This window comes from Pleurodeles waltl, chromosome 3_1, assembly GCF_031143425.1.
Source record: "Pleurodeles waltl isolate 20211129_DDA chromosome 3_1, aPleWal1.hap1.20221129, whole genome shotgun sequence".
NCBI classification, from domain to species: Eukaryota; Metazoa; Chordata; class Amphibia; order Caudata; family Salamandridae; genus Pleurodeles; species Pleurodeles waltl.
Window position 1 is genome coordinate 1604460581 of NC_090440.1, and position 21212 is coordinate 1604481792.

Sequence of the window (21212 nt, forward strand, 5' to 3'; positions counted from 1 at the left end):
GGACCCATTGGTCCGATGTTATATCTATCCATGTGTCTGAAAATTTCGAAGTTGCCCCCCTACAGGTGTGGTGTGGAGCTTGGCCAAAGTATGTAGTCACTGCTTAAATGTTGAAGATGAACCACTTGTGGTAGTGCTCTTGCCTCTGTTGTTGCCTCTAAAAGGTACCTATGAAGAAACCTTAAGAATATGAGGTAGAGGGTTGTCTAGTTTGAGAGGTAGATGGTTTTGAGGCTGTGGCTTTGTAACCACCTCTAAATGTGGGGGGCAGCAAAAATTACCTCTGTGTGCCTGTGACTGAAGGGCACCCATGGCCTTTGTGATGTCAGTATCTTTTTTTAGTTTCTCCAGAGTGGAGTACGCTTGGGGCCAGAAATGTGTTCTTTGACAAAGGGAGTGTTGAACACCGCTTGATGTACCCCTGGCGGGAAATTAGAACATCTAAGCCAGGCATGTTGCCTTAACAATAGGCTTGTATTTACCCCTCATGCAGCTGTATCTTCGGCATCTAATGCACAGCGTACAGAGTTACTGGTGACTGTTTGTTCGTTTGTAACAATCTGCTAGCCTCGTTTGCAGTGCTCATCATGGAGATATTGGAAGAACTCCTCCATTTCATCCCAGTGAGCCCGATCACACCTTGCTAAAAGGGACTGCAAATTGGCAAAGCGCCAATGATTTGCTGCTTGTGCTGCAATTCCTCTACCTGCTGCATCTATCTTTGTGCTCTCCTTCTGTGGTGGAGGAGAATCTTCTGTGGCCTGGCTGTTGGCTCACTTCACTGCAGTGGTGACCACTACTAAATCTGGTGGGACCTGAGACCGGACGTACAGTGGACCAGAAGGAGCATGTTTATAATTTTTATCCACACTAGGATTGATAATTCTAGAGCGGACTGGCTCATTAAAGATGTAATCTGCGTAACAAATCATGTCAGGAAGCACAGGAAGGTACTAAAGATCCCTATGTGCGGTGGTTAAGGTGTCAAAACAGAAAATCCTGTTCTACCAGGTCCTTACGGAGCCGAACATTATGAAAAGCAGCTGCTCGTTATATGTTGTTAGTAACTAGTAGAGTCCTCTGGGGGAGAGGGTCTTGCAGGGTATAAATCTGGGTCCATAATTATCATGGGACCAGGGTCATATGCATCCCATGGGTCTGGGTCTTGCTGTGTTCCACACAAATATTCCCCTACAAAGAGAGGAGAACCCTGAGGTGTGAGGTCTCCTGCAGTAGGAGAGGAAGGGGAACGAGGAGGGGAAGAGGTGGAGAAGAATGAGAGGGTGGAGGTGGTGAGGAAGGTAATTCAGGAGGAGGAGGAAGGAAAGGTTTAGATAAAGCAGCGTTGTTCTTAATGGTCCTTTTTGGAGGCAGTGAAGTGTCTAAAGCCTCTTAGAAGGATAATGTCCTCCTGAATGTAACGGGGAAGGCAATGATACTCCCTGTACCTTAATGGATATGGCGGCGGCCCTGTTTTGCATCCATAGTCTCCAAAATAGCCTCAATTGGACATGACGCAGTGGAGGATTGGCTCGAGTCCATACGTTCTGAAGGAGTTGACTCCTTTGTTTTTCAGTACCAATTGCTTCAGTTGGTGACTATTGGTACAGAAGCTGTGGTTGTGGCTGGTCGGATCAGACCAGAGGTGATTGGTGCTGAAGATTTGTCAGAAGTCGTTTGACCGAATGGCAGGAGGTCAATGCTGAGGTCGATGTTAGTTTCTTGGCTGGTTTTGGAGCCGAGCGGAAAAGAAGAAATGTTCCCGAGACCAACCATGGCCTGGTGGCAGTGGCAGTCCAGAGTCCTCGTAAAGGGCTTTTTTAACAGTTTTTTTTTGGCAGGACTCACTGGCTGTGCCAAAGTCACCTCACTGCTCTTAATCTCAGACTGAACGTCGGAGGCAGAATCTTGAATGAAGAAGTTGTCTTCTTGGTCGGGTTCCTCCTTTGTGTAATCCTCCACAAATATGTCAAGGGTGTCTTCTGGGGATTTCCGCGCCATCTGTAACCTACGAGCTCTTCAGCCCCAAAGGGTCTTCTTTGATCTGAAAGATCTATAGACATCGCAGGTAGCTTTCTGATGATGGGGGAAAGGCACAGATTACACACCTGATGATGGTCAAAATGGGGGAACTTGGAATGGCACCGAGGACAGAAACGAAACAGTGTCCATTCCATCAACTTAACACAGATGAGTAGAACAAACGCAAAAGCAGAAAGTTAGACAGAAGGACATTTTCGGACTGGCGCAAGTGGAAAACTAAGGTCGGTTAAAGCAAAAAGGTCAGCGAAAAAGTATTTACAATGAAAAACAGGACTTCAAGAGGTATAGCTGTGTTCAGAGATTCTTACTTCACAAAGATGGAGAATGAACTGTATGACGCTGCTTTGCACTACAGTGGGGTTCCTGGAATCTTCAAGAGCTAACAGCTAATGTTTAAGAATATCAAAGAAGATTGCATGAGGAACCGCCCATGAGTAACAAAGCACTACTATGAACAAGGTTTAAAGGCAGTGGACACTGGTGACTTCAGGTACATTCAAAGTATTAGGCCCATTGATGAGAATACACATTCCAAGGAAAGAAATCACTGGTGAGAGGCGAGAACAAAAAAAAAAATTAACAAGAATTGTTGGAAGAGCACAAGAATACTTTGCAGCAATCATTGAATGAGCAAATTTGTCAATTGCATTCCTTGCTCACCTACACATCTAAACAGACACAGACACAGTCTTAGGTTCACACACACAACAGACCCAACCAGTAAAACCAACACACAAAAGCTTCAACAGTAGCCAGCACAAAAGCAACTCAAGAGTCACTCAATCCTGACATCATTTAATTAAGTGAGAAAAGCACCTTCAAAATATTGACATCCAGTGTGCACCACCAAAAACTAGTCCCATGGGCAGTTCACACCCACTCACTTCTGAAGACTTCCTGTGTAAATGCCGCAGTTGCCACCCTTTAGCCCTGATGCGAATAAGAAATGGACGAAAGCCATATAGCATCTTATTTATTTTCCATTCTAGTAGCAATGTCTAAGTTGTAGCAATGACCTCCTCCACCCCCCACTCGTTTACAAATGCATGCTAACAGTGACCAATAAACATCAGCCTCATGCACTTTTACAACTGAACCTTACCTGCCTTAACATCCTACCTCACCTCACATTGTATTTCCCAGACGCATAGGGTCTGCCTTAATGACTACCACCCCTTTCAAAACCATCCTAGCATACCTCCGGGGACTTCCTCCATAAAGATCTTGATGAAACCATCCTGACTGATTGAGCCAAGGTACTGCACAATGTTTCGGTGCTTCAGCCGCTTGTGCAGGGCAATTTCTTCATGGAGAGGCTGTGAGAACCTTTGCAGAGAGAGAAAGAAGATAAAGAGTGGTTCTGAGCAAGGTTTGATCAAGAAAAGCTATTCTTCCACAGCAATTCTGATAAGCAAGCCCCCAGCCTCCTGCATTTTCACTTCATACGAACACTGTGTCACACTATGGAACAACTAGAATCTGTGATCTAGTAATTTAAAAAAAGCCTACGATTGGTGAATTCTTATTACCTGCTCATTGCTCCATTGAGAACCAAGATCACACCGAGTGCCTGCAAATTTCAGACATTCTTTGTCAAAGATAAAGTGCCCCTATATATTAAACAAGCACTGGCAAAGGCACTAGGTGTGGCCTTTGTATGCACGCAATGTTTTTCTGTTTTGCAAACATATGTAGAAAAAAACTTGACAAATACATACAAAATGCAGCCCAGGCACACCAACCTTGACACTTAAGTGCACTGCTTTTCAATCGGTTCAGCATATACGAACAGGCAAAATGTTGCAACTTACAGTACCAGACATATTTAAAGTATTTTACTTATCTAAATAACAATGATCAGAACAAAGAATTGACCTTGAAATTTAGTTCAACCAATACAGTATTTTGATATGTTGAACTCAATATCAAAGCAAATGTTCTTAATAGCAAACTGCATCTAAAGGGAACAGCTGTCAATAGAGCATTACATACTAACTCGGGTCATCAACTATGGCAAATTAAGAACATCTCATTTGGAGAAATATTAAGGCAGAGAACAGAAAGGCAACTTCAACAAGGTAACTGCAAAACTTAAAGATGGCCCTTCTGAAATCATATTAAAAGAAGCTTCAGCGTCTTTTCAGTGGTAATAATCACTATACAAATGCAATATCAATAGAATGCAATGAAACCACTAACTAAACCAGGAGGAGAAATAAATACCAATGAAAATAATGCAATTTCTACAGACACTGTGCAGAAAGTAAATAGATATTTTGAATTCTCAACAAGCATTGGAAATTAGTACAAATACACACACACTTAAGTCTGATCCCCTTAAATCCAAAAACATCCAGTCACTGTAAAACTACATAGTCTAACAGTAGTTGGCTTCAATTGACAACTCTTCAATTTCAAAATTGTGTGCAATGTAATTACTGCAAATATGAAGATTAAGCCAATAAAATTAGTCAACTTTATAAAACAAGCTACGATAGCAAAACATTTACTGAATTCTACATTCATTTAATTACATCCATTAGAACAATATGTAGGGTCAAATATAACACATTTGAGCGATTCTGAAGGCTGACCCAAACTTTCTGATGGATACTTCTAGTAGCAAATTACTCACCTTGTGAATATTCACCAGGCAACAGACTGAATCCGGAAAGTTTAAAGTAGTGCTACTGCGCCCCGACAAGTGGCATTATGTGGCTCCGCACTAATGTTGTTCTACTCCAGAAGTGACAAGCAGAGCCAAATAAAAGTGAGCCATGCGTGCTGCCATCAGTTTCTTTCTTTCTGCACCTTCAAAGGTGGATCTGGAGCTACTCAGTCGTTGACTAGACTTTTTCTGACTGAATTGTTCAAATCCAGAGTACAAGGAAAAATACCATCTCCCAAAATGACAGAGTATAAACCTTTTATTAACCTTTTAGGGACTGTCAAACAGATGTCACAGTATGCCTTTGGTGGCTAGGGTTGGAACATGAGTCCAGGGTCTTTGACAGTTGCATCCAGATGAACCTGAAGGCCATACAGGACTACGAGGCGAAACCTGATGTTGCCTAACATCTTAAGACTCCAAATGACTGGTCAAAGGGATGGCTCCATTCCCACAACAGATCTGCCTTGTGGTCACAATTGTGAGGTAAGTTTTTAAAGAAGAATAAGTCACCCAGGAGGCACTTGGCCCCCTTCCGTCACTCTCAAACTCCAGAGAAGGCGTCAACATGCCACCCAGTGTCACTCCAGACCTCCTTAGGAGCCAATTCAGAGTGTGGCCCCAATGCACCATCAATTTCCTGGTCTGTCAGAGACACTACAGCAGGTCAAGGCCTTTTGAGAGGCCCTGTTGCAATTTTTTGACACTTTACCAGTTTCCTCTGTCCACCTTCCGGCTCAGTCTCTCCACTCAGAGCTGCTTCAGGTTCCACACTGACTCATGTGCGAACTTCAGTCCAGGCTCCACTCTATGGGCCGGTTTCTTTTGAATTGATGCAGGTGCCAATGCCGGCAGCACCAGCAATAATGGAAGCACAACTTATTATGCTCTCAGACACATCGAAGGCCACTCTCTAATCCTACTGTAAGACCAACATCAGACAACCACTAAGATTCAGATACTTTGCTTTTACCACGTGGCAGAGCCCAGGCTTAATACAATATTTTTGTCACTGACTTGGAGAATGTAAATGTTGATCCTCTCTTTGAAGTCTCCCCCACTTCAAAGGCACTTTGAGGTGGTAGGGCAGAGGCCCTGTTTTATACCCAGACACTTGCTGGAGAAGAAACCTGAACAAGAACCTGCATCCTGCCAAGAAGAACTGCCTGGCTGCCTAAATGACTCACCTGACTGCTTTCTACAAAGGACTGCTACCTTGCTTAACTCTTGTCTGGCTGCAAAAGTGCTCTCCAAGAGCTTGGATAGAGCTTGCCTCCTGTTCCCTGAAGTCTCAGGACCAAAAAGACTTCTCTTTCTCAACTGGACACCGTGTGCGGCGAAAAAAATCGACGCACAGCTTGCTCCGCTGGAAAAATTCACCTCACGCCGATCCTGAAAGACGCCACTCGATGAGGCGCCTGCGGAGCGGCCAAAACTTCGACGCACGGCCTCGCCCGACTTCCAGAGAGGAAATCATCGAGACGCCTGCTGTGACAAAGAAAATTCCACGCATAGCCTCCCGGAACGACGCGCAGCTGGATAACAAGCAGAAGAATCCACGCACAGACCCTGGGACATCTGGTAATTCCGCGATCCATAGAAGGAGACGGTCCGCGTGCCGGAAAATTATGCATGTCTTCCCAGAGTGAAAAATAACAACGCGAGTCAGTGTGTGTGTGAAAGGGCAAAACCGACGCACACACCATTTTTCCTCCCGTAGAACGACGCACGTCTCCCCGTGTGAAAAATAAGGACGCAAGTCTGTGTGTGAAGGGGCGTAACCGACGCACACACCATTTTTCCACGCAGCTCCTCTTCTGCGGCTCTCTACGGAGATTTCCCACTCCAAACCAGGTACTTTGTGCTTGAAAGAGACTTTGTTTACTTTTTAAAGACTTAAGACACTTCATATCACTTTTTAGTGATATCTCAACAAATTCATATTGCATCTTTGATCGTTTTGACATGCAAATACCCAGATAAATATTATATATTTTTCTAAACACTGTGTGGTGTATTTTTGTGGTGCTATATTGTGTTATTGTATGATTTATTGCACAAACCCTTTACACATTGCCGTCTAAGTTAAGCCTGACTGCTCGTGCCAAGCTACCAAAGGGTGGGCACAGGATAATTTGGACTGTGTGTGGCTTACCCTGACTAGAGTGAGGGTTCTTGCTTGGACAGAGGGTAACCTGACTGCCAACCAAAAACCCCATTTCTAACACTCCCTCTTAACAGCCACGGTCCCTGATGCCTGGAAACATGCCGAGGTCAAGCCCCTCCTTAAGAAACCTTCAGTTTACCCCAACGAGCTAAAAAATTACAGCCTCGTCTCGCTCCTCCGATTCCCCGCCAAAATCTTGGAAAAGACTATCAACTGCAAGCTCACGGACTACCTCGAAGACAACAACATGCTCGACCCTTCCCAATCCGGCTTCCAGCCCAACCGCAGCCCCGAGACCAATTTGATTGCAGCAACTGGCAACATTAGACACCTCCTTGACCTAGGGGGAACAGCAGCCCTCATCCTCCCCGACTTATTGGCAGCTTTCGATACTGTCTCCAGGCACACCCTCATCACTAGACTCCACAGCATTGGCATTCAGGACAACACGCTCAACTGGATCACTTACTTCCTCTCCGGCCGAACAGAGGCTCCTCCTCCCACCCTTCATCTTTGCACCCAAAGATGATGTCTGCGACGTCTCCCAGGGCTCATCCCTCGGCCCCACCCTCTTCAACACCTACATGGCTGCACTGGCAGATATTGCACGCACCCAGGGACTCAACATCATATCCTATGCAGACGACACCCAGCTCGCTTTATCACTCTCCGACGATGTCACCAACACATGAACCAACTTCTAAAACACCATGACCGACATCGACACCTGGATGAGGATCAACTGCTGCAAGCTAAACTTAGACAAAATGGATATCCTCATCTTCGGGAACAAGCCTCTGCCACCCGCCCACCCTGGGACAACACGTTGTGGCCCACCACCCTCGGTCCCCCATTCATCCCCACCAACCATGCATGCAACCTCTGAATCATCCTGGACAACCAACTGACCATGAAGCAACATATCAACGCCATCTCCTCTGCCTGCTTCTGAATCTGCCGATGGCTCCCTATCTCTACCAGGAAGACAGTCACCCAGGCACTCATCTCCAGCCGACTCGACTATGGCAATGTGCGCTACACCGGTACCAAGAAGCAGCTCATTAACCGCCTCCACACCATCCAGAACGCGGCAGCAAAAACTGTCCTCCCCAGAAGAACAGTATCACTCCCCACCTCAGGAACTTCTACTGGCTTCCCGTCCAGCAAAGATGCCTCATGTATGCATTCAAGGCCCTGCACAATGCTGGACCCGCCTACATCTAAAGCGGCCTCGCATTCCACGGATCGACCAAAGAACTTCGCTCAGCCATTCTCATCCAGGCGCACATCTCCCACATCCGCCCCGAATGCTTCAGAGGTTGCTCCATCTCCCACTATGTCGCCAAGTACTGGAAGGACCTACCCCTCCACCTGTGCACCGCCCCTTCTCTGAACGACTTCAGAAAGAAGCTCAAGACTTGGCTCTTCGACGATTATTGCCAGCCGGACAAAGCCTGCAGCATCCCTCCAGTACCAGGAGACCCCTCGGGGTGACAAGTTTGCCCTCTACAAGACCCCCTTCATATATGATGTTGTGGAAGCCAATCAGATCTTATCTTTTGATCTGTTGGGTCCACGGATCCTCTTGGGCATGAAAAATACATACATTTTGAACCTTAAAGTAGTGAACATATTTACGCCAAATCACAAAAACCTCACTTTGAGGAAATAGCTAACTGCCATATTTAGTGGCATTCCATTAAGTAGTTGTGGTTGCACTTGTGTTTAGTTTTCTGATGGAAAACTGCTATGGGAAAATGTGTTTTGGGCCTCCGCCACCCTTTTTCCTCAGTCTGTGCTCAACAGATTACCCCACAGCTTTCCAGGGAGAAGCTGAGGTGGATGGGGACTTTTTCTGCAAAGTTTTGTGAAGATTATTCAAACACCATTTCCTGTGGAAACATAGTCCTAACTACGACTGCCCATTGGCAGCTGCCTCACATAATAACTTGTAAGTGTCTAACACATAAGTGTCTCATTCAAGTGTACCGGCTTTGAACAGTAAAAGTATGGTAAGATACACCTTTGAGGTTTACTTTTCTCATTGGTACAATAGATGTCAATACTATTTGCTTGGGCTAAGTAAGAAGCCTTGGGGTTTTGGAAGACGCAGTAAGCTGTGATGGGCTGGCGGAGGTCTTTATATCCGCAAGGCGGAGGCTTCCATGCCGCCCAAGTTTATAAACGATTGCCAAGCTGAAGGTCATTTGTAATTAGGGCTCCTGGTTTTATAATATATATATTATTAGTTTTTTTTTTTTAAGTTTTTTTTTTTTTTTTAACATTTTCATCTGATTACATCCACATTTATTTTTTGGCCTTCTTACCAGTATTTATCCATGTTTATTTTGTGTTCTGTCAATAAATGAAGTTGCAAAATAGTATATTTCCACATTTATCTAATAAAGATGCTCTCATACTTTGATGCTTTTTGTGCTTTATCAATTTAAGCATTCAAATCTTAAATGACAATACACCCACAGATAAATAGTAGCATGCACTACAAATGACTGTTAACGTCTCTATTTAAGGAAATCTTATCCTGTTTTTCAACTCCCCATGCCATCTATTTGCTCAGCTGTTGCCCTGGAATTGATGACAGTATGGAAAATCACCAACAAAAAGAAGCCCAATTTTCTGCATTTTTCCATTCCTGGCACATAAATGCAGTTCTTTACACAAGCAGTGCCCTACCGTACACACAATGCAATCCCTCTGTCCATATAACACATAAAGCCCCGGTACAATATTCGTAGTACCTATCCACACACATATTGCTCCATTGTACATACCTGCTGTCCCGCTCAGGAATTTCCTTGATGGCGATTCGCACCTGGCTGTTCACATCACGCCCAGCGTAGACAACCCCGAAGGTTCCTTTACCAAGAATCACCCGATCTCCATTCTCAGTGAGCTCATAATCGAACTGAGAGGATGACAAGAAGGGCCAAAAAAAGGTGAATGAAGACAGGAGCATGAGCAAGGGACATGGTCTGGATTACAATAAACAGAAGAGCCATAATTCTTATCAGGGGTGAGATATCACTAAGCTAAAGAGTCGAAGAGATTGTCAATCAAGTCATGGGACCAGAAAGAGCAACAAAGAAACCACTGGGCCAGATAGTGCACTAACAAAGCAGTGGGATCGGAGTGTGTGCCGATTAAGCCAAGAGGCTGAGACAGGTCACTGTCCAAGTAGTGGGGCTAAGGGAACACACTCACCAAGCCGTAGGCATAAAGAGTAGTCGGACAAAGATGCTTGGTTTGGCGAGCACATGGACAAGTGAGGTCAGATAGAGCACACTGATTAAGATGTGGGTTCACAAAGTGTACTGATCAATTGGTTGGGCCAGAGACAGAGCTCTGACCAAGTCGTTTGGTCAGAGAGAGCTCTGACCAAGTCGCTGGGTCTGAAATTGTGACCCTGAAGACTACTATGTACCACCTTTTGTTCTGAAGAATCTTCTAGAAGGCATGTTACAACATATGCAGCATTATATAGAGAATGCCCTAAGAAAGGCAAGCTGAGCTTCACTGGCATTTATGCGAGCAACGTACCAGCAGGCAAGATCCAATGAATAACTACAACCTTCACATGGCACAAGACCCCTTAGACTTTCAGGTGCCTACCCAATGGAACTATACCCCAAGGATTTTGCTTTGCTTGCCTGTGTCTACTCGTCGCCCCTTAGGCCCAGGGCAGATCCATTTGCAAACCTTGTTCTTTTGACAATTGAGCAGCATAGCAGACCTAGTAAAGATGGAAATAACTGCCATTTCTCCCTGGACCTATGAGACAGTCCAGGTAAGGCTCTTAATACAGACCCTACTTCTACCTAGTACAGCAGCTCTGGAGAGTGTGCCACATTTCAGGGCAGTGACTGTTATTCCCCAATTTTACAGCCTTTTTTCCCCTCCAGTACTCTGGATATTTTGAGATCACCTAAGATTGTATGATCGATAAAATCAGCATTCTTAGGGGATTGAGTCATCACAGCAATTACAGTAAGTGTCATGTAACTCACAATGAAATTATGCTACCTTTGATTTCCATTTCCCCACTAAATTCTATTCATCTTCAACTCTGACCACGTACCTGATGCATATCCCAGGGTTCTACATACGTTTCCTCAGTGCCACTAAAATAAACTCTTAGCTGCCCAACATCACCCAGAGTTAAAGGAGGATGCCCTATGTTAACCCTGTATCATCCTTCGGTGAACAGATGCAATGAGACCACCATATGAGTTTTAGATTACTTGCTGCATCTGCTCAAAGCACCTCTAACCCCATTCCAAATCCTCAGAGTCGTCTGATCTTTCACAACCTTATCCCAGGGACCAAAACTCCAATTCAAGACAGATCTGTGGTCTTGTCAGGAACAGGCATCCCTCGCACCCACACAATTCACCACAGCCCCCTGTCTAGCATTACCTCTGGGAAGTCATCAGAAGTGCAGTCTCCACCGTCTTCCCCGATTGTTAGCTCATGCTCTGCCGTGAAGGTGCGAATCGCATTACAGAACCTGTCACAGATAACATAAGTCACTGCACCAGCTAGAAGTAGGTCAGGGACATCACCCCCATGAAGTAATTCATGACCAACTTCCAGGACAGAAAGCGAGTTTCAACAGAGGAAAGGGAGTCCCAAAGCAGAAGGAGATTTGTGTGCAAAAAGGAGAGGACAACTAAGAGAGGCGAAAGAGATGAGATTTAGGTGAAAAGAAGAGAGACACAAAATAGAAGGGGGGGGGCAAACAAAAAAAAGCAGAGCCACATGGTAAGAGAAGGGACAAAGAAGACATGCTCTAAAAGGGAAAGAGAAGAAGGAATCCCATAATCAGAGAAAAGAAGCTGTTAGGGCCCATTGAGCCTTTTTCTTGGTGTCCCAGGGCAGTCTGAGCTTACTTGTCCTTATCTTCTGGATTAAAGTCACTTCCAGCTTTCTTCGGGCGGTCATAATAATAATGCACTCCATTTGAAATGTTCAAGCACTGCCTTTTAGCCCTTAACTCTCTCAGGGTAGTGTGTTTTAGCAGTCAAACTGTAAGTCAGCAGGGGGTCTAGGGTTAGAAACGTAATCAATCCAACACAGTACTTATCGGTAACATGAGTATAGTCATTTCTCAAGTTACAGGGAGAAAATTATTAATATAGGTGATTAAGAGACTGTATGCTAAGAAATATTACACACTGAAAGCCACAGGTGCTTAGTCCCTTTCAGGGGCATGGAACCAATCTGAAACATGTATGCAATCGTACCTGGTATGTACGAGAAGTACGATTAGCATTTGTGCTGATGAAATATTGTATCTTATGGGGGATTTGAGACAACTGAGAAATTTGAAGAAGCATTTGCTTCATGCTAAAAGCAATAGGTTAAAGGTGCCAGCCAGAAAGTACAATGTTACGGGATTTGTAAGTACTACATCTGGCTCAAACAGTGACACCAGGTTGTGGAATTTGAAAAATGCAAAAAAAGTTCACAAGGCAAAGTCCCTGTGCTAGTGGTGTGTATGTGCCAAACATTACGATGTCAGTGAAACTGGTATAAGAAACATAAAAATATAAGTACTGATTAAGTATGTTTCAGTCATCTTACTGCCTGTTTGCACTCGTGGAAAAATGTAGGGCACATGTGGATCTACAGCATTATAAAGGACCCAACCAGTAAGACCAGCCTCTGTGAAAGGAACTGTAGCAAGTAGGAATGGAAGGGCTCAAACAGAGGCCCCATAGGTCAAGGTAGGACTATATTAAGATTCAGTGACAGGATAGGCAGATGTGCAGGAGGTACAATTCTTTCTAAACCTTTCATAACATTTTAAACCAATGAGGAGTTTAAAACTGAACTGCGTTTTCTGTTTTGTAAGTAGGTGGCTATATCTGCTAAGTGCGCGTCTGTGGACGTGTAGGCATAGTTGACTTTTGTACACAAGAAATAATATTTTCTACCTTTTTTTTACTGTTAAAGTCGGTGCGTTTAAAATGCTGCTCTACTGAACAAAGCTCTCCCATTTTGAGGCATAGCACACCCCAGTGATTGGTTTTCAACCTCAATATTTCCATACATTCTTACAATAATTATAAGTACCCAAATTCTTGTCCATCAAGTGCCAAATCGCATGTGCCAGGGATGTGTTAAATTACCTGGATACATAAACAGATGTGGGCATGGTTGCAGCAGCTCATGAGGATGGACTGACATTTCCAGAAGCACACAGAATCAGGCTGTCAAGCCCATGGTGGAGCTATGAACATTAGTATCAAAGACCTTTGTTCTTTTTGATGATAACATAGTAATCATTGGTAGGGGGTGAAAAGTACATGCAAATATCCCTAATCGGTTGATCCATGGTGTGTTGCCAGGAGACTGCCAGTGAAGGCACCTGGATGCAAGGTTTTGACATTTTATTTGCATATTCTTTTGTGGCGAACAGGCCGACTATTGATGCGCCTCAATGTTGAAAGAAACAGCTAAGTAACTGAGCTCTGATTTCCCACTCACAGGTTTGCTGATAACATCTGCTGAATAGATAAGCAACGTTTTTGTCGACCTCTGGGAGATGTTTCACCAACAATGGTACTAGGTAGGATAGTCCAGAGTCAATTTTGATATGCCAAATGTGACAGTTGTGGAGACTGAATGCCTCTACTTCTAGATGTAACATACAGTTGTCATGAGCACTAAGTTGCTGCATATTTGCTAATGAAATGCACAAAGGGCTAGTTGCATTGCCATCCGCTCCATCACACTGCTGAGCAGAAGCTGCTTTGTGGTGTCCTTTTGCCCTGGATTGTCCAGTTTTCCCCTGTGCACCCACCCTTTGAGAGCAGACTCTGTATTGATGCTCACATATGGCTGTGGATTAAGGAATCCACAGCCCAATAATAAGTACTTTTGATTCAACCATCAGAGATTTATTTTCCCCAGACAGCCTTACAAATAGCTGATCATCGACCGGCTGGTCTTTGGTATGATCACTGTAGAAATTCAGCCCTTTTTTTGGGTCCAAACAATGAAGTCTCTCATTCTCTTTTGAGTGGGGAGAAGCCACAAAGAACGCTGGAAGAGTGACTGACATGCAATGGAGTCATAATCTTATGTAAAAAGGTCGCTCTAGTCCTCATCACCAGTTTGTCCAGAAAGAAGGAAGAATGTGGTGTAGGGTATCTGGAATGATAAAGCTTGAAGCTCACTCAAGCCATGAGCTAAAGTTACCACAATGAGAAAGACTGTCTTCAAGGTCAAAATACAACTGTGCAACAGCTCCAAAGGGGTGCACATAGGGACAGTAAGGACCTGTGAGGATTTGGGTGTTCTATATGATATGGCTGTGTGGCCTTATCATGCAGTACACACACAGATTCCACCTTAGGTTGCATCAGGTTTATTTACTTGATCTCAAGCTCAAACCTGGATAGCTGGGGCTGTGAGCAGTAAGGTTTAGAAAGGAACTATGTGTAAAGCATTTAACAGCACCAAGCATTGAAAAGAAACCTACAACACATGAAAAAATGAAGACAATTAAAAAAAATAAAAAGATTATATTTTCATTAATTTTTAGAGACCTTGTTGAACATTGTCCACCAGAGCATTCCAGAGATACAGATTTTAGAAGATATTATCACTTTAAAAGGCAACCACAAAAATGCATTAGTCAACAAAAACTATAGAAACTTTCAAAAAGTTTGAAAAAATAAGTTTGCCTACCCCTGCCTGGGTTAGAACAATTCCAGGAGTACAGACGTCTACAGGTCGAGAGTGGACATTCTGGACAGTTACCTGGAAACCAGTTAGTTTTTTAAGCAAAATCCAAACTTTACAGGACAACTGCCCAAGACATCAACTGAGTAGTCTGGATACTGAGGGATGCAGGAAAACGACACTCAAATGATGTAACGTTTGTGGTGAGGTTGACAAGGGTGTTCCCTTGTATGGGTGAGGTGGGGCAAACTTGGCCACAGAGATTGGGGTCCCTCGAAGTCCTCTACATCACAGTACCATGCCAGCAGATGCTGCGTTACTGGTCAATCTGCACTGCGGTTGGGGTAAAATCCTTAGGTGGGGGTTAATGTCCCTTGGGTGCAATGAATCTGGACTTGGACAGCACTCCTGGGTCAGACAGACTAAGGTGCAGCTTTTGGCTATTTCAGATAAGTCCTCTCTGGAGTCCAGCAAGTGGAAGCAGCAAAACATCTGTGGTGGCTACGAATGCGTCAGTTTGGGGTACTTCAGCTCTTGTGTCTCTGGAGCTGGCTCCAGAAGCTCAGATGACTGATCCTCGGAGTCACTGTTGTAGGATGGGGCTGGGAATCAACTTTTTCTGAGTTTGGAACCTGTGATACAGTGCAATCTTTGCTAGCCCAGAGCGCAGCAGGTGCAGTTCTTCCGACAGTGTAGCCCCTCTTTGTGCGGGCACGTGCCACTGGGCAGTTCTTCTTCGGTCCTCTCTCCCATTCCAATGTGATCGGCGGGTCAGAGTGCCAGGGGTGCCATATTTATCGCAGGAAAGTGCCCTGAGGGGACCACGCAGTCATTAGCCAATGGGCTACTGGGTCCTCTCCTATCTAGTGACAAACTTTCTGTGATGTGTGGCATGTGGCTATGTGGTGAATTCATTTCAGTTTTAGCTTAGCCCTTGGCTTGCAGGCCTGTGCCCCATCACCTAGTGACCTATTACCTACTTAGCTAGCTATGTTTTATTTTATTATTTCTTTTAGCTTTCGCCATATGCTTACATTTTATAAGAAATGTTTTGATTTTCATTATCAGTGCAATTCTGATAAGGCGTCATTATCGACGTTCCTATCAGTGATACACAAAGGTATTGTCATCATGTCCCTTTTCCACTTACGTGTGATTGGATCACTTGTTAGGGATTGTTTATGCAATTGCAGACAACAAGTCTGCCACATTATCAGTTGTTTGGGAACATACCTGCGTCAGGAATCCTACATGATCTGAATAAACACACCTCACACGGACAAGGTCATTAGAGGGGTTCCTTCCAGATGCCATCTATGCTGCACATCACCTTGATGCATAAATCAGCCTTTGTGTCACCAGAGCCTGACCTAGAGACCTCATAACAAGGTAACAATGGTTGGGGGGGTGCTTCTCATGGACATGGTTCTGGAAGATTAGGCTTATCATACCTAGCTCTCTTTAGGGTAGAGATTAGTTTATCTTGGTTACTAATTTTATTTCTCATGTTTATTGTAAAATGGTGTGGGATTTTATATTCACAACTTTCATCTTCACAATTCTGCTTCTTTTACAGGTCATTAACCTAATCATTGCAAGACATGCATTTTTAGCATGGATTGTAGTCTTTTCAATAAATATTTTGAAAACTCTCCTTCTTTGCCTATGTGTGTATAACACTTGCTCCTAATGAGAGAAAAGGGTAGTTCTTTTCTACCACAACTTCCCTGAGAGGTCTTACCTAGAGTCTATGCATAAGGCTGCCAGAAATCACCTTTGCTGTCTGAGTTTTGGTGAGGTACTGCTTGCGAGCCGGGAGGGATAGGCCGACAGTTGCAACTTGTTGTACGAGTGACTCAGTTGCCTACATACAAATGTGCTGTCATCCCTTAACCAGCAGTCTCACTTAGGAGTGCAAGTCCAACTACAACAGCTATCCCAGAGTACCACATTCTTGCTCCTTTCAAGCAGATGCAACCCTTCCTCAGTTGTTAGGAGCTTGGCAGCCCACCCTAAAGGTGTGGCTACCAGAGGGCTACATGCCCACAGTAGAACCGGTTTTGGAGAGTTTCCCCTTCTTGACCCCGTCTCCACTGTGTCTGCAGGAACAAAATGCATCCTGCTCAGGGGTATTGGCATTACTTCCCTAGCAAATGCAGCTTCACCTTTGAACTAACTGAGTGGCCATCTTGGGAGAGGTTGTGACTCTCAGCGGCAACTGCCATTGTTCCTGTGCAGGGGAGTTGTTCACACGTCTCCTCAGGCATTCAGAAAGCTGTCTCTGTGGCGGGGCAAGTGTGAGGCTGCTGGGCTAGCTGAAGCATAAAGTGGCAACTTTTAAAAAGTTGATTAACTTTAATAGTAGTATCAAATTCGACCTGGGCACCAGGTCTGGTTTAATGCCATAATTGATTTGATACCTTACATGATAGAGCTAGGTAGTCCCATTCAGGAGTTTAACGGGTTGGGGTGCCAACCGGTAACCCAGTGCTAGCCAATAGGGCTACTAACTTTATCTACAACAAAACAACAATTTGGAAGTGTTGCTGTTAAAAAATATTAAAAATATAAATCTTACTTACCAAAACACAGCTCCCTGCCATAGGGCTACATAGGCCTTGTGCAGCGGAGACATCTATAGTGTTAAGGGATAGGGTGGCTTTGCCATTGGTGTGAATGGCAAAAGTTAACTGGCAGTGAAAACACTAGCCTTCCAGTCTGCAGTGGCAGGCTGGGAGCCATTTGTACTTTGTTGCACACAAGGTGGCACAAACAGTGCTGTAGACCTGGGTGGATACAATGCCTTACATGTCCTGAGCACCTTGGAGACCCAGAACTAGAGACCTATAAGTAAGCCAGTCCTTGTCAACTAGGGGTGTCCAATTTGAGATGCAATTTGTATAGTGTCTGTACACTGGTACTGAGGTCTGGTTAGCAGACCTCAGTGCACTGGGCTGAAAAACCAACAGCATCAGTCCAAAAATGTTGAGGTGAACATGCAAGTCATTTCCTTACAGGACCAAATTAGGATCCTACTTTGGTATCACACAGATTTAGTAGGAAACATGTGGATTAAACCTTTGAGAAATCACATCACAATAGGTAATTTTAAAATGGGTGGTTGGTCTGGTAAACTCTAAAACGATGAATGGGCCGCCAGATAACCTTTAACTATGCCCACTGCATGCCCTTGCTGAGCCAAAGACAAAATAAATAAGACATTTAACATTTTGCCTCCAGTGAGGCCACGTTACAGGTTCCACACCAGGGCAAAAACTTGTCCCTGCATCCAGCATTTACAGGCTTCGTAGAAGTGCATCGGGCTGTAAGGTAAATCTCTGAAGGACTCCTCCTTGCAAAGATTCCACACTGTGGGAAAGCACCCTTTTTGACATGGTTAGCCCCCACTTTTGCCTGGTTTCTGATGTGGCTTTGACTGTTAGTGCACTGGGTCCCTGCTAACCAGGTCCCCAGTGTCAGATTTTTTCCCCAAAACCGCACAGTTGTTTTGCACAATTGCCAAACTCTTTAGCTACCACTGTAAGTCCCTAGTAAATTGTACCCCTGGTACCTAGGGCCTGGGGTATTAAAGAAGGTCTCTGAGTGTTGCAGCACTAATTGTGCCACCTTCAGGTCCTTCATATTTAACCCACACAGTGTTGCCATTGCGGACTTGTGTGTTGGTAAAGGCTAAATTGAAAACACGACTTGTCACGCACCCGTGTGCCAGGTCCCCTATCACTGCATGTGCCGGGTCTAACTCACTCCTAGGCCAGGGTGCAACCGGGCACATGTGAGAGCATATATGCATGAACTGATATGCGCCTGCTACATCTCAGTCGATTCTGAGAGATAGTAAGAGCACAGGGAAGCCATTTTAAATGCAAGTGCTGGACACTGGTCAATACGAGTTCCCCAGCTACATGATGGCTTTTCTAAATTCTCAGATGTTTGGTATCAAACATCTCAGAATAATAAACCATCACAGACCTCAGTGATGGATTTAATATTAAATGCAACCCAGAGGGCACGTTAGAAGTGTCCACTGAAAAACCTACCAGCTACTAGTGTGGTGACTGACTGGTCCTGACCAGTTCAGCCACCACAGAAGCGTTTCTGGCACCACAAGGTGAGAGCCAGCGCTCTCGTGGGTCTGAGACAAAAGCCTGCACTGAGCAGAGGTGTGACCTCCTTTCCCAGGCAGGATGGACATTTCAGAGCAAAGAGCTACAAAGGCCTTGCCTCCTTTGTAATGCAGCCCAGGTCTCTCCCAATGGTGGAGATGACCAATGCCCCTGTCCTGACCCTCCTTCTGGCAGCAGCACAGGCAGGAAAATTAATTAAATTAGGAGGTGTGCCCACTTCATGCCAGTCCCACCCCTAAAGTAGACACTATCTTTTAAATTTCCCCAGCTTGTTTGGAAGGAATTATGCCATTAGGCTTATGCCCATTTCCCAGAGGGAGTGGTCATAAGAAGGGTGTAGTCATTTTAAAGGTGGTTATCCCACTTGTTACCGCCGGGCACTCCCTGTAATGCCCCTAAATTGAGTATTTGGGTGGCATACCTGATCCCTAGAACTTAGATTGACAACCTAAGAAGACCCGGACACCCACAGAAGAGAAAACGAAGGAGCAGCGGACCTGGACCCAGCTCCTCCGGCCTGCCTGCTGACCTCGAAGGATCCTTAACAAGAAGCCAACTCGTCCAGCCTTCAATAAAGACTCAAGTCTCCCATGGGCACTGGATTTGCCATGCAACAAGATACTCCAAAGCAAAGACTAGAACCCTGGAAACCTGACACCAGAAGGGATCATTGCACCCGACGTCCACAACCCGAGGTGAAGCCAACTGATGGTGCAAACGCCGGTCTTTAGCTGCACAGGGACGGACTCCTGTGTCGTCTCACCCATCTTTAACTCTGAGATGTCTGCAGCCTCTGCATGCAGGTCCCCTCTTCCACAGGCTTGAGGAGAGAGAAAATCCAGCTACAGCAACCACTGCACCCGTAATCACTGACCCTAGCTGAGGTGAGTCACTGGTGCAAACGACGTCCCCTGGCTCCCAAGAGCTTGAGTACACCCTAGGTCCACCCCTGCCAGACTTCTCGATGCCGCCTTGCAGCCTCAACACATAGGACCCCCTGTCCACGAGTGCTCCTGGATGGGAAAACCAGATGCCTAAAGACACTCCTGCATCTGTCGCCCATGGCATAAGGAAAGAGGACCAAAGGTGCACCCACGTCCCCCACACACCCCATTTCTACTACCTACCTGTTTGTTGTCACCAACTGGCTTCCCAGCCAGAGTATGCAGCCTGTTTGCCACAAGGTCAAACTCCAATAGGAAACCACTGGCCACCTGACACCCTACAACACCTCTGCACATGGCAGTCCCAGTGCCACCCTGTGGGACCGGTTATTGTGGTTCTAATCAGTGCCCAGTACTTACCTTAACTCCCTGAGATTGGCTTTGTAAGTAGTTGTTAACCCTGTTGTAGGTAAGTAGCCTCTTTCCAGCTTGGTTATCCCCACTTTTTGCCCGTTTGCCAGTGTGTTCGACTGTGTTCACTGGGATCCTGCTAACCGGGACCCCAGTGATTATGCTCTCTCCTTTTAAACTTGGTTGCTGGCACCCTTTTCACCCCATATTTGGCATACTGTTGTCCCCAGGTAAGTCCTTTGTGTATGGTACCTAGGTTCCCAGGGCATTGGGGTATCAGGGAATCCTTATGGGCTGCAGCATGTATTATGCCACCCATAGGCAGCCCATGCAAAGTGTTCTGCAGGCCGGCCATTGCAGCCTGCATGAAAGGGTGCATGCACCCTTTCACTACCAGGTCACTGCACCAGGTCAAAGTAAGTCAACCCTATGGAAGGCCCTCCTAGTCCAGAGGGCAGTGTGCAAGTACCTGTGTGTGAGGGCACCACTGCACTAGCAGAAGTGCCCCCATGAATTACAGCTCCATTTTCCTGGACTTCGTGAGGAGTGGGGTGCCATTTTATGCGCGTACTGGACAATGTCACTACCTATGTCCAATAAAAAAAATGGTAACTCCAAACCTGGGCATTTTTGGTATCAAACATGTCAGAATCATACCCCAATACTGTTGCAAGTATTGGAAGTATGATTCCATCCACTCTGGGGGCTCCTTAACGGAGTCCCAGCATTGCTACCACTAGTCTTATAGGGTTTTCCAGGCAGCCCAAGCTGCTGCCACCCCTCAGACAGGTTTCTGCCCTCCTGCTGCTTGATCTGATCCAGCTCAGGAAGGCAGAACAAAGGATTTTCTTTGGGAGAGGGAGTTAACACCCTCTCCCTTTGGAAATAGGGTGTGACTGGCTTGGGAGGGGTAGCCTCCCCAAGCCACTGGTATGCTTTGAAAGGCACACTTGGTGCTCTCCGTGCATAAACTAGTCTACACCGGTTCAGGATCCCACCCCCGCTAGTCCATGCTCTGGAGGGCCCCTGAGTTCCACCAGCTTGTTCGCAGGGAACTCTGGAAGCATCTGTGTGGCCAGGCCAGGCATGTGACGTCAGATGCACTTTGATAGGCGATCACCTGGCTAGGTGTCCAAGCCCACTCTTTAAGGTCTTCCTCTTGGGTGAGTCCTTAGATTCGGCTTGCA

The 21212-nt window shown here is 45.4% G+C and overlaps 1 protein-coding gene across 4 annotated transcripts in view; it reads right to left on the reverse strand.

Annotated features, from left to right (window-relative positions):
- Positions 1 to 21212, reverse strand: part of LOC138285381 (mitogen-activated protein kinase kinase kinase 6-like) — a 376389-nt gene that overhangs the window by 190922 nt on the left and 164255 nt on the right. For all 4 annotated transcript variants that reach the window (XR_011201585.1, XM_069225240.1, XM_069225238.1 and 1 more), the window contains exons 14-16: positions 11313 to 11403; positions 9671 to 9804; positions 3242 to 3369 (exon numbers count right to left, since the gene is read on the reverse strand). Coding sequence is in view for 3 of the 4 variants with exons in the window: in XM_069225240.1 (XP_069081341.1) it covers positions 3242 to 3369; positions 9671 to 9804; positions 11313 to 11403 (353 nt within the window). In the remaining variant the exon portion in view is untranslated. The remainder of the gene's footprint in view (positions 1 to 3241; positions 3370 to 9670; positions 9805 to 11312; positions 11404 to 21212) is intronic.